Below are 12172 nucleotides of genomic sequence, written 5' to 3' on the forward strand. Positions count from 1 at the left end.
TCTGGTTCTGCTGGCGGCTCCGCTGGTGGCTCTACTAGCGGCTCGGCCGGCAGCGAGACAGGTGCCTCCCCTACTGGCCATGGCTCTGGTTCTGGATCTGCTGGCGGCTCCGCTGGTGGAAGCGCAGGCGGCTCTGGCTCTAGCTCCGGCTCCGGCTCGACCGGAGCTCCTGGCTCTGGCTCTGGTGGTATCAGCATCGGCACGACTGGCAGCGGCGGCGCCTCTGCCTCTGCCTCTGCTTCTGCCTCTGCCTCTGCCTCCGCCAGTGCTAGCGCCTCGGCTGGTGCCTCTGCGCCTGGTGGATCGGGCTCTGACAACGGCGACGACTACGGTGACAGTGGCTGCGAGAAGTGCGGTGAGGACTCGGGTGATGACTCGTCCAAGGGCGGTGATGACTCCGAGGACTGCGATGAGTAGGAGTGAAAAGACAACGTCCCTCCTGTCCTGCTGTACTTTTCTAATACCTGTCTGACTGTACGGTATCTGTGTCTGTGTCTATATCTGTGCGCCTCCAATTATCATTGGAGCCTGCGCCCCTTTTTGCCTGTCTCTCACTTTCATGTAATACCGAATGTGTCACTCCTTATGATCAAAATCAGCGATAGAGCTGCATAATGAAGCTATTCAAGCAATCTGTTTGCAATATTCGAATTTTCTTCCCGAGACAGTTCCCGGATCTAGAAACATGGTATGGTAATCCATGAGTAGTCTTGCATGCCGGATCGCATGTCTTTGGAGTAATCAAACCGTAGTGTTGACGCCAAGCGCCAGCATAACGTTATGCTTGACTACTTGATCATTAATCATGATTACCTCAACGTTAATCTCTAGAATAAATACTTGGTCTTATTCAAACAGTTAATCAGACAAAAATCACGACCATTCAAACTCACAATCATCTCTCGTGTGCATTATGGCAATCTTCCAAGGCATCTCCCTCCACATGACGGTCTACATTGACCCCGCGAATCTTCCTACATTCTGGAAAGCTTTCAAGCCAGTATACGAGCATGTCATCGCAGAGCCTGAATGCACGTTCTTCGAGGTCTATCAAGACCCTGAGAATCCGGGGACAATCACATGGGTGGAAAACTGGTAGGTGGTCTGTCCATGATATGCAAGACCATAGCTGACTGGGGCAGGTCAAAACCAATGGAATGGATCTTTGAGGTATGTTTAGTTGGTCATAAGGAGGAAAAGTTGCAGAATCTGACATTGGCTAGGTCCAAGCCAAAAAGCCATACTATAAGGATTATTTTGCGACAACGGAGCCGTTGTACCTCAAGCCCCGAGAGGTCAAGGTGCTGAATCGTGTTGGAGCGCCGTATGTTGCAGTTAAAACGGAGAATGGGGGGTTATAATATACGCACTTCATTATGTATATTGAGGGGAGATATGAGAGTCAAACTGAATCTACATAATATCTATCTTTGGGAACAACCTATTCCACTTAACTGGATGGAACATATCCATGGCTTCAGAATGATTGTCCGTCCCTCTCGTATCAATTCACTCAAATAATGCCACGGCATAAAACGATGCATCGCGAATTGCTATGGTATATAGCCTCAATAGCTGCCCCATGCCATTACAGTACTTGGAACAATGGGCCGCCCAAGATGTCAAGAAAATATCCTGGTCTTTGAGGCGAACGACATATTTATTTTCAGGTCGAACAAGTCAGAAATAGCATGTAGACCTAGCTATCACTTTTGCCGACTAGTTTCTCTCGACAGTCGACAATCGGCTAAAGTTTCATGCATCGTCACGGCTGGCGGCAAATATAGGCTATTCTGGGTCATGTCGATGGCTATTATGTAGGTTAATTCCACTGTTCAGCCGTCGTTTATCCGTGAAAGTATATCCGGGGTAACTTCATCTCCCCCGCATTCTATAGCTCTTGTGATGCTTATTCTGAGACACGCATTAAGCTAATGTCCAGATGTTTCTTTGTAGTGCTCGAGCCTATCCTTGGCAATCAATAAGCTTAAATGGGAACCAGGGAATGTGGTTGATCCTGTATAATGTCAAATCTGAGAGACCATCTGCGACGCAGCAATCTTCCTGTTTTGTCTGCACTCATCCTGAGACATAGAATGCTCCAGGCGATTCATATCTCGGCGAAACCCTGAGACAATTCTGCCGATCACTCCTTCAAGCCAGTTATAATATCTAACGGCCCACCGACAAAAGTGGGTGTCCATCACAACATGAAACGGAACAATTAACCTGAAATCATGAGATTCACCTTGACACGCGGATTCGTAATCCTTCATCGGCTGAAATCCGCTGAAGCGATGAATACTTAAGCCATGAATTCTCCACCAGGACCTTCTCTTCTCCTCGCCATCGAAGCAATCAAGCCATCATTGCAATATGGTCCCCTTCTCTTCTCTCGCTCTTGCTCTCTCCACCGTTGCTGGTGTGCTGGCTGTGCCAGGCTCGGAGAAATACGTCGAGCTAGCCAAACGTCAGATCACCACCTCTCAGACTGGCACCAACAACGGCTACTACTACTCCTTCTGGACCGACGGCGGCGGTGAGGTGACCTACACCAACGGCAACGGCGGCCAGTACAGCGTCGACTGGACCAACTGCGGCAACTTCGTCGCTGGAAAGGGTTGGAACCCAGCCAATGCCGAGTAAGCGTTCTTCTCATCTCTGCTTCAATGTCCATTACTGATGAATTCAGAACGGTCACCTACAGCGGCACCTGGAAGCCCAGCGGAAACAGCTACCTGTCCGTGTACGGCTGGACCACCAGCCCACTGGTCGAATACTACATCGTGGAGAGCTACGGCTCGTATAACCCCTCCACTGGAGCCACCCTTCTCGGCACCGTCGAGAGCGACGGCGGCACCTACAACATCTACAAGACGACCCGGACGAATGCGCCGTCCATTCAAGGAACCGCGACCTTCAACCAGTACTGGTCTGTTCGGACTTCGAACCGGGTGGGCGGGACTGTGACCACGAAGAACCACTTCAATGCATGGGCCAAGGCGGGTCTGGAGTTGGGAACCTTCAACTACATGATTGTTGCGACGGAGGGATACAAGAGCAGCGGGTCTGCTTCTATCACTGTTTCTTAGCTGTCGCTTTGATCTTTCTCTTGTCTCGTGAAGTCAATCAGAAAACTGATTCACTGTCATGGTACTTGGTGGGTATAGCTAGTTTGTCCATAGTCTTGACTGTCGCTCTTTAATTCAGATATTCTGCGGGGGATCATTATCGATTGGAGATGGATGCCTCGAATACTGGCTTTCTTGGCTAATATGATCACATTCTACTATATTAACTAGGTAAGACAAGCCACAAAGCTTCTTTCAGCCGTAGCTTCTACCAGAGCAGTGTCCTTTAGTTCGCTCTAATACCCTTGTATCGAGGGTTCAATAATTCAGTCTGTAATATAGCACCATTTACCTCACATGTGATATTATCCTCAAGCCAGTCTTATTCCAGGCAACATCTTCCCCGGGACGAGGCCCGCATTCGGGAACCTTTACCCCGAGGGCCCAAAGATGTACATGTGCACTATGACAGCCGTCTCCAGATACATCTCTATCTCCTAAAGCAAAACGAAGAAAGATTGCCATGATTGTCATCCGCCTTGGCCTGACTGTAGGGAATCCTCACTGCCGTCGGGGTAATATTCCACCAAGGGACTGGTCAGATATAGATCCCAGGCCTTGTCCGCGAGATTCGATATGATCCATTCAAGACTACTGATTATACACGAGGCTCTACAGAATGCGACTCTGGAAACACAACTTCGGAGGCAAGGCCTTGATTACAGCCATCACCATGGCATCCTGCCAGGCCTTCCTCCTATTAGGATTCGACCATAGTCTCCTCTTCTTTTCCGCCCAAACTCACCCTGACAACAGCAGGAGTCATGTCCGGTATAATCGGCGCACAGAACCGCTTCGGCCGGGACTTCAACAACCCCGACGCCGCAATGCAGGGCAACATCACCGCGGTGTATGATATCGGCTGCGTGGTAAGCTCGATAGTCTGCTACTTCATCGGGGAGCGGTTCGGACGACGCACGATGCTCATGGCCGGCGGGGCGATCATGGTGATAGGGACGGTGATCCTCGGGTCGTCGTACACGATTGCGCAGCTTATTGCCGGAAGGATCATCACGGGGTTCGGGAACGGGATGAACTCGTCGACGGCGCCGGTGTACCAGAGCGAATGCTCGCCGGCGGGGATCCGGGGGGCGCTGCTGACGCTCCAGGGGACGGTTACGATTCTGGGAGTGGTGATTGCCAATTGGTAGGTTTCCCGTCTCTTTAGATGAAGATATTAACGAGGTGATAGGATGGACTACGGAACCAGCTTCACCGAGTCCTCGTTCCAATGGCGCTTCCCCCTCTCCTTCCAGTCCGTCTTCGCCGTCTGCCTCATCCTCCAGATCATCGGCCTCCCCGAGACCCCCCGCTGGCTAGTCCAGCACGACCGGCACGAGGAGGCGCGCGCCGTTATCGCCACGATAGAAGACAAGCCGCTCGCCGATGAGACCGTCAGCAGAACCCTCCTCGACATTCAAACCGGCCTCGAGGGAGAACAGCGCGGCGGCCCCTTCAAGTTCGCCGAGCTCTTCACCTGCGGCGAGACACAGAACCTCCGCCGCCTGCTCCTCACCATCTCCATCGAGCTGGGCCAGCAGTTCACCGGCTCCAACATGATTAACTACTACGCCCCCGTCCTCTTCCAGGAGAACATGCACATGAGCCGCAACCTGGCGCTCGTGCTCAGGGCGCCGCGCAGTGCACCTATCTCGTCGGCAGTGCCATCCCCGTTCTCCTGATGGACCGCTTCGGCCGCCGCACGCTGCTGATGGTATGCTCCGCGGGCCTCTGTCTGTGTTTCGCGATGGTTTCGATTCTCCTCTCGCTGGAGCATGTGGGCGCGGCGTATGGTGCCACGGCGTTTATTTTTGTCTTCCAGTTGTTCTATGGCGTCGACTGGTTGCCTGTGCCGTGGTTCTATCCGGCGGAGATCAATACCACGCGGGTGCGCACGAAGATGCAGGCGATTGCGTCCGGGTGGAACTGGATGGCTGTTTTTGCGGTGGTGAAGATTACGCCGATTGCGTTTGGTAGGCCACCTGCATGTTCCTGTCCTTGTATCTAAATACTGACGGAACAGCGAACATTGGATGGAAAACATTCATTATCTTTGCGGTGCTGAATGCTGCCTTCATCCCCATCGTCTACTGCTTCTATCCCGAAACTAAGGGGCTGGAACTGGAGGATATCCCGCTACTCTTTGCCAAGGGGGAGTTACAGGGGGTGTCTTGACGTCCAAGGGAGGCCGAACTGTGACGCCGGGGCAGCATGCTCGAGATGTTCAGGGAGACAGGAAGGTGGAAGTGCAGGAGATTGAAACGGCAGCTTGATTAGTTCAATCTCAATAGATATAGAGTAGATGGCAATACGGTTACATTCTCAATCGCAGTCGCAATCGCAGACGAGACAGACATATGAAAAACTTGAATCGACATCACATATCATGAACAGTCGGTTCAGGCTCCGGATCCGGCCGAGCACTCTTTGTGGTCTTTGTACTCTTCGACTCCTGCTTCTTCACCTCGAATTGGACATCGCCCCGATCGGCCTTGACCGATGCCTCGCTTAGTGTCGAGTCAATCTCCTCCCACTTCTCGTGGCCCTTGTGGTCTTTCTCCTTGATGATGGGGGGAAGTTCAAAGTTGTCGGGGTATTGGGGCGGGATGTAGACTACATTACCATGGATTAGCGGTGATACGCTTTCTGGCTGATGAGAGACTTGCATTTATCGCCCTTGTTGGAATGGTATTCAGGCGGATGATAGGCTCTGAGGAGGGGGAGGGGTCTGAAGCGGACGGAGGTCCGGATAATAGTGGTGATGGGTCTCAGGGACATGATATGGGACTGTGTGTTCACTAGAGTGTTATCAATTCTTGATACTCATAATGTCGAAAAGGCTAGAGGTTGGCATCTTCTTTTATATATCTCGATCAATCATGATGATGTCAGGACACTGGTGTACGAATCCATCATTGGTTCCCAAGTTGTAAGCTCAAGGTATCCATGTATACAATAACCTAAAGATCTCCGCAGCTGTCATGCCACAGCTCAGTGGCGAATACTGCTACACCCACCACCTACCTACCCAGCTAGCTAACTCTACCTTAGGAATTCCCAGCAGCCAACCAATCCACAACCTCCCTCGTACTCATCACCTCCGCAAACTCCCCTCTAAGACTCTCCACCGAAACCGCATGCACCGTCTCCGCATCAATCCCGCCCTTGGCCCACGTCGCCGTCGCATCGCTAACAAGCACCACAACCCCTTGATCCACCGGCTTCACAGTCTGCTTCCCATCCGCCAACACCTCCGGCGGTCCCTCCGGATAAACATCCACAACCCCCAAATTCGCCGCCATCCGCACCGTCGTCGACACACAATGATCCGTCGTCAGCCCCGCAAACAGCACCTGCCTAATCCCTTTGTCGCGGAGATACGCCTCCAGCCTCGTCCCGATAAAACACGAGTTGACGTTCTTCCAGAAAACAGGCTCTGAATTGTCCGCGGCAGGCTGCGCGAAGTCCAGCGGGTGGGCGCCTTTGCTTGGGTCGGCGGGGTGGAGCGGGCTGGTTGCGGAGGTGGAGGAGTGGAAGACGTGGATGATTTCTAGCGGGAGGGCGGGGTTGGTTCGTCGGGCTGTGCGGAAGGCATTGAGGAGAGACTGTAGGTTGGTTTCGTAGTTGGGGTTGGAGCGCGAGGTGCCCCAGTAGGTTGGGTGGGAGAAGGCCGCTTGGTTGTCGATTAGGACGAGGGCGGTCGGGAGGGAGAGGTTGAGCATTTTGATAGGGATTGTAGTTATTAAATTGGAGTAAATGTAGGTTGCAATTGCAGTTGCAATTGGCATTGGATAGTTACTTTATATACTGGTATGTCCATGACTCAAGTACCTAGGAAGCAATGAATTGTCAGCAGCGAAATGGACTGAATTGAATGATTTGATTGGCTATAATAAAACTTGGCGCTGTCATATATTCCAACAGCCAATCAGATTTGCGTAGATGGATCAGCCCATATCGACTGTTTCTGGGAGGATGTCGTATCAGAGGTCTACAAATGCGGACACATGCGAGATATAACAATCTACTGCATCTACAAAAGTCTTCATACGCCTCCACAGCCCTCATGTAGATCCAGAATGTGAAAGCGGAGGTGATTGTGTTGGGGGAAGGGCACATGTCATCGTGTGAAGTTTAGGTATCGAATGCAAACATATTATATACAGAATGTACAACACTCACTCATGAGTCGTAGACTGAAGCCGGATCTGCTCCTCGGGCAGCCCCTCCTCGCTCGGAACATGCTGATATGACTTCCTGCGCGGTCGATGGAGCACCATATACACACACGCTGCAATCCCAGCGACGAAACACAGGACCAGCACAGCCGTCAACAGAGCTCCAAAGTCCCGGACCAGTTCATACGTCTCGTGCGCCATCCGGAGGGCCTCCTCCGCAGTCGTGTCGACAGGAGTGATACTGCTGTTACCGCTTGTATCTGCTTCATCGACGCCAGCAGGGACGGTCGTGCCTTGCTGGTCGGCTTCTTTTTGCGAGTACAAAGTGTACGGGTCGGCAGGATGCAGTTCTGCCACCTCGCCCTTAAACCCGGCTGCGGCCCAGTCGCCTGGCACGCGGCTCCGATGAACCCGCGAGACCCCCAGGACATTGCCGGCGTGATCAACCGCCTCGGCGGAGACCCAGTCCAGGTATCCGTGGGCGGTATAAATGGTCTCAAAATTCGTTTTGGTGGTGTTTCCAATGAGGACCGGCGGGGCGTTGGCTGCGGCGCGCGCGTAAAATTTCCAGCGCGCAACGTCGGTGGCCCCGTTCCAGCTGACATAAAACGTCGTCGCGAGATCGGATGCGTCTGTCCCGGCAACTGAGGCGACGAGGTCAGGAGGCGTGTTGGGCCGGCCGGTGAACTCGAACTTATAGGCACGGTAGGTCGAGAAGCGAGTCGAGTTAAACATCGCACTGAGCAGCACCTCGCCTTCGGGCGCAAACTCGGTGATGTACCCACGTTCACTCCAGCCGACAAAAATGTTGTTGTTGGGCAGCAGCTGCGCGTTCCCACGCAGCCGGGTCAGCCCCCCGTCAGGGCGATTGTAGCGCCGGATGACCTTGGCCGTCATGGGTTGTACGCCGGTGTCGAGCGCCACAATCAGAGCGCAGGAAACGGGCTCGTCATTTGTATCCTCGTCGGAGGCGTTGTTGAGAAAGGAGATGATGTGGTGAGTGCCGTCGGACTCGACGAATTTGATGTCATGCTGCTTGGAAAAGGTAAAATCCTGCACAAAGTCGCTCTGCTGGCCTCCGAGCCGCCACAGAATGCGTCCGTCCACCCCCGAGACCATGTAGATGGTGTTGGTGAAGCGAAAGGACACAATGTAGTCTCCCGCATCATTCATGTCGACCGAGTTCGCATGCACATAGTCCCAGCCGGGAGGCCCTTCCAGCGGCGAGTCGGGGCCATAGTGGACCGACTCGTGTAAGGGAACCTGGCCGAGGGAGTCCCATTCGAACAAGACGTCCGCGGTGTTGATATCCAGCCGCACGAATCCACCGCTCAGGATTGACGTTCGCTCTTCAGGGCGCCCAAAATCCTCCAGACTGATCTCTTGCTCTCGATATGTCATCGCCAGGCCAGTTTTGCCGTCATCAAGAATATTGAATTCGTGAATATCAAAGGAGCCCAAATCTGGACGAAAGGGGAGCACGTTTTCAATCTCATAGTTGTTTTTCAGAATCACACCATGGCCCTGGTCTTCATAGTCCCATGAGTGCTGCCAAACCAACGATAGATGCGGCTGATCCCCGATACTGTAGACCGCTTTAAAATCAAAAACGTTCCGATTATCGAACATGGGCGATCCGGCCCAGATGAGAGTGCCGTCGCCATCGTAGATATACGGTCCAACTTGATATTGTTCGAATCGATGGGTCGGCGCTTCGGGCTCGATCTGACCATAGGGAGCGACGAACCAATAGCCAGGACTCACACGGTCGCGATCCTGATAGTGGACGTCGAATTTCAAGGCTCGTATTTGAGGAAGCTGGGGGTGGCGGATCTCGTATTAGCACGGTGATCGATCTCTCGCAGCGCTCTGTTAGGCGGAGAAAAAGAAAGAAACATAAGTAGCCTACCGTCACAAAGGACATGAGATCCTCATCATGCTGCTGTGCGGCCACATTATGCAGGAAGAGCGGCAACAATAATGCTAAGGCCCATCGCAGCATTGTGAGAGACTTGAAAGTCGAGGGGAAAGAAAAAGACACTGGGAGTGTCAATTAATGTTGCGACAGAGTGATAAGACAAGAAAATGCGGGTCAGATCCATCACGGCCTGTCAGACTAATACAGTCGTAAGGCTGTATAATTTCAAAAAGGGGAAATGAGGAGCCGTTGATCAGGTACGTTGCCGAGACTGCTTCAGTCTTCAGTAAGCTCGTTTCCAGATCATTATTGGACTCAGGCCAGGATTGCTGGAGGATGATCTCGCCGCTCGTGCGCCCACAGATACCCACGAGATGACGAGGCCTTGTCAGATCATTCTTGGCGTTTCACTGTTTGGCCTCGTCGGACTCAGATAGATACTCCTCTGTAGAACGGACTGTTCGGAAAGGACGGATACAACGGAGCACAGAGGTTTGTTTGATTGATCATTGAGGAAATATTTAGCGATTTCCCCTCAGTGCAGGCAAACCAGAGTGGATAACCATCGTTTTGTTGACTCCGTTGACAACTTGACACTAAGCAAAGACACAAGATGAACTACCGAACAGAGTCTAAGCGATAATAGCAGCTTCTTGGCAGACAGGTTTCTGCTTTTCTGATTGGCTGGAACAGAAGACTTTCCACAGGCACGGAGGCACGTGGCCAATCAGGTGACTTTGCTTACGTTGTGGGGGGGACAAGTCCACGAATGCTCGCCCATAGATTTGAGCCGTCACGACGGCTGCAGAATTAGACAGCTTCATCATTGTTTCGAGATTACTCAGGAATCATTGACGTGAGGACGTCACCCATTCTGGGATGCTCCTTCAGGTGATTTTGATTCGGAATTTCTTTCTGAGTTATGAGAGGTCGAGGACATTGTTCTCCGTACCCTCGAGCATCATTATGCATGAATCCCTCGGCCAATGCAGGAATCTGAAGGAAGAATCTAGCTAGTCTATCGTACAGTATAAGGGAATCTAGGCCAATCCCATACAAGCAGCATAATACGTCACCGTGGCCGGCCAATCCGAGAAAATCCCCTTGACGCCCACCTTTCGTGCCAACGCATCCACAATGCGATACATATCCCCGTCCCCGGTGATCGTCGACTTGACGGACTGGATATAGTACTCTCCCTTGGTGGCCGCGGCCTTCAGGGGCCCCGACCGCTCCAGCGACCAGGTAATGATATCCAGCCCGGCTTTCTTCGCCGCAACCGCATACGCCGACGGCACGATCTCTCCGTCCGCGGTGGTATTCAGCAGCGCAAAGATGGGCGGCGCCATGATCTTCACGCCCTTCTTAGCGAGCTCCGCCATTCCGTCCACAGCCTGCTGGTATCCAGCCGCGGTGTCGACGCGCTCATCGAGGTAGATCGCCTGCTTGCCGAACGCGGGCTCATGCTGGAGCCAGTAGAAGATGTCGTCCGGTAGGAAGGACTGCGCCCAGACGCGCGAGGGGTGGATGCCGTGCGCCTTGTAGTCGTCGATGAGCTGCTGCGCGTACATCGCCTGCGTGTAGTTGCCGCCAAACGGCATGGCCACCTGCGGCGTCTTCAGCTCCGGTGTGAACTGCAGGCCTAGACGGTCCACGAGCTCGATGTACTCGTTATGCTCTACCAGCGTGCCGCATGTCGCGTATAGATCCGTGCGCCACGCCGGCGTGCCGTGCTGATAGTCCTCGGGCGTGGTAGCGGAGGCGTTGTACCCGTCCATCTTAGCGCAGAGGGTCTTGAACTCGGCGAGGGTGATGTCGGAGGTGCAGCACTTGGCTGTCGCGGACTTGCCGTTCGCGGCGGGCTGGAACGGGACGCTGCATTTTGCTGCTAGACTCGGGATGGTGAGGATGTTGGTCGTCGTGTGCAGATCGCACTGCGAGTGGCGGCAGACGAGCTGGCGGTCAGAGGTGAACGCGACGTCGCATTCGACGATGCCTGCACCCATGCGCGCGGCGGCGAGCATGCCCTCGCGAGTGTGTTCGGGGAACTCGAGCGGACCGCCGCGGTGGGAGATAGAGAATGCGGGCGCGTGCTTGATGCGCTTCTCCGAGCAGGACTGAAGTTTCTTTTTCAGCGGGCTGTCGGCCATTGCGTCGACCAGGTAGTACGGACGAGGTCCGACCTGGATGTTAGTGACTGCTGGACGAGAGTCCTGACCATTGCCGCGGGGGTTGAACGAGGGTGCTGCTGCGGCTAAGCCAGCAGTGAGGACCAGAGATGTGAGATGCATTGTGCTGATATTTTGCACTTGCACTTGTGGGCAGGAGTTGAACTATGCGTATTCCTCCTCCAACCGGGGTACATAGCGGGTCACATAGCGCTTTTATAGCTCTGAGATCAAGTATTCACTGATAGCCATAGATACCTCCCAGCCTCCTCCATGATGACATGCGCACATAGGACCATTCTCTTCCGAGTTCGCATGGCAGCGATCTACCCCCCTGCATGGCAATTTCCGCTGCTAAGGCTCACTGACCCGTGCACAAAGCATAACATCTAACTTGCCCAAAATTCTCTCGCTGCTCCAATTTTTCTCCGCTTTGAAAGCAACGCTGGTTCTTGGCGCGCTTGGCATTGATGCCTTCTCGGCACATGTATCCAGCACTGATGGTGATTGAGTCTCCCGTATTGGCCTCAGTGAATAGATCGGAATGATCCCATCAGTGGCTTGCCGCCAGTTCCTCTCGCTGGAATTGTCAAAGACTGGAAGTATAGTTGTCTCCAGTTAATTCCCTATTTGATCCTTGGCAGACGCCCACGTGGGACATGCATCGATCAGCATGGAGCAGGGTGAGCGTTCTCTGGAACGTTAGAGCTGATCGTAAAGACCCGATGGACTAAATAATTCACGAGTAGCGGCAGAATCCTAGTAGAAGAAGTACAT

The 12172-nt window shown here is 53.2% G+C and overlaps 9 protein-coding genes across 9 annotated transcripts in view; 5 read left to right on the plus strand and 4 right to left on the minus strand.

Annotated features, from left to right (window-relative positions):
* Positions 1-417, plus strand: part of Asppvi_011146 (uncharacterized protein) — a gene marked incomplete at both ends in the record, with an annotated part of 1446 nt that extends 1029 nt beyond the window's left edge. Inside the window, one exon of the mRNA XM_043306981.1 lies at positions 62-417. Coding sequence (XP_043162916.1) covers positions 62-417 — 356 coding nt within the window. The remainder of the gene's footprint in view (positions 1-61) is intronic.
* A 496-nt stretch (positions 418-913) lies between these two features.
* Positions 914-1361, plus strand: Asppvi_011147 (putative quinol monooxygenase; the record flags this gene model as incomplete). The annotated part of the gene is made up of 3 exons (XM_043306982.1): positions 914-1095; positions 1143-1170; positions 1224-1361. 3 exons carry the CDS (start codon positions 914-916, stop codon positions 1359-1361), a joined length of 348 nt encoding a protein of 115 aa, XP_043162917.1.
* A 1015-nt stretch (positions 1362-2376) lies between these two features.
* On the plus strand, positions 2377-3092 carry Asppvi_011148 (glycoside hydrolase family 11 protein; the record flags this gene model as incomplete). The annotated part of the gene is made up of 2 exons (XM_043306983.1): positions 2377-2642; positions 2693-3092. 2 exons carry the CDS (start codon positions 2377-2379, stop codon positions 3090-3092), a joined length of 666 nt encoding a protein of 221 aa, XP_043162918.1.
* Positions 3093-3895: 803 nt separating this feature from the next.
* Asppvi_011149 (uncharacterized protein) lies at positions 3896-4813 on the plus strand (the record flags this gene model as incomplete). The annotated part of the gene is made up of 2 exons (XM_043306984.1): positions 3896-4278; positions 4324-4813. The coding sequence occupies 2 exons, from the start codon at positions 3896-3898 to the stop codon at positions 4811-4813; spliced, it is 873 nt and encodes a 290-aa protein (XP_043162919.1).
* A 65-nt stretch (positions 4814-4878) lies between these two features.
* Asppvi_011150 (uncharacterized protein) lies at positions 4879-5306 on the plus strand (the record flags this gene model as incomplete). Its single annotated transcript, XM_043306985.1, has 2 exons — positions 4879-5104; positions 5155-5306. The coding sequence occupies 2 exons, from the start codon at positions 4879-4881 to the stop codon at positions 5304-5306; spliced, it is 378 nt and encodes a 125-aa protein (XP_043162920.1).
* A 202-nt stretch (positions 5307-5508) lies between these two features.
* On the minus strand, positions 5509-5799 carry Asppvi_011151 (uncharacterized protein; the record flags this gene model as incomplete). Its single annotated transcript, XM_043306986.1, has 1 exon — positions 5509-5799. One exon carries the CDS (start codon positions 5797-5799, stop codon positions 5509-5511), a length of 291 nt encoding a protein of 96 aa, XP_043162921.1.
* Positions 5800-6178: 379 nt separating this feature from the next.
* Asppvi_011152 (putative isochorismatase family hydrolase) lies at positions 6179-6853 on the minus strand (the record flags this gene model as incomplete). Its single annotated transcript, XM_043306987.1, has 1 exon — positions 6179-6853. The coding sequence occupies one exon, from the start codon at positions 6851-6853 to the stop codon at positions 6179-6181; it is 675 nt and encodes a 224-aa protein (XP_043162922.1).
* Positions 6854-7309: 456 nt separating this feature from the next.
* On the minus strand, positions 7310-9311 carry Asppvi_011153 (uncharacterized protein; the record flags this gene model as incomplete). The annotated part of the gene is made up of 2 exons (XM_043306988.1): positions 7310-9127; positions 9219-9311. 2 exons carry the CDS (start codon positions 9309-9311, stop codon positions 7310-7312), a joined length of 1911 nt encoding a protein of 636 aa, XP_043162923.1.
* Positions 9312-10267: 956 nt separating this feature from the next.
* Positions 10268-11518, minus strand: Asppvi_011154 (glycerophosphodiester phosphodiesterase family protein; the record flags this gene model as incomplete). Its single annotated transcript, XM_043306989.1, has 1 exon — positions 10268-11518. The coding sequence occupies one exon, from the start codon at positions 11516-11518 to the stop codon at positions 10268-10270; it is 1251 nt and encodes a 416-aa protein (XP_043162924.1).
* Between the last annotated feature and the right edge of the window lie 654 nt (positions 11519-12172).

This window comes from Aspergillus pseudoviridinutans (genome assembly GCF_018340605.1).
Source record: "Aspergillus pseudoviridinutans IFM 55266 DNA, scaffold_9, whole genome shotgun sequence".
Lineage (NCBI taxonomy): Eukaryota > Fungi > Ascomycota > Eurotiomycetes > Eurotiales > Aspergillaceae > Aspergillus > Aspergillus pseudoviridinutans.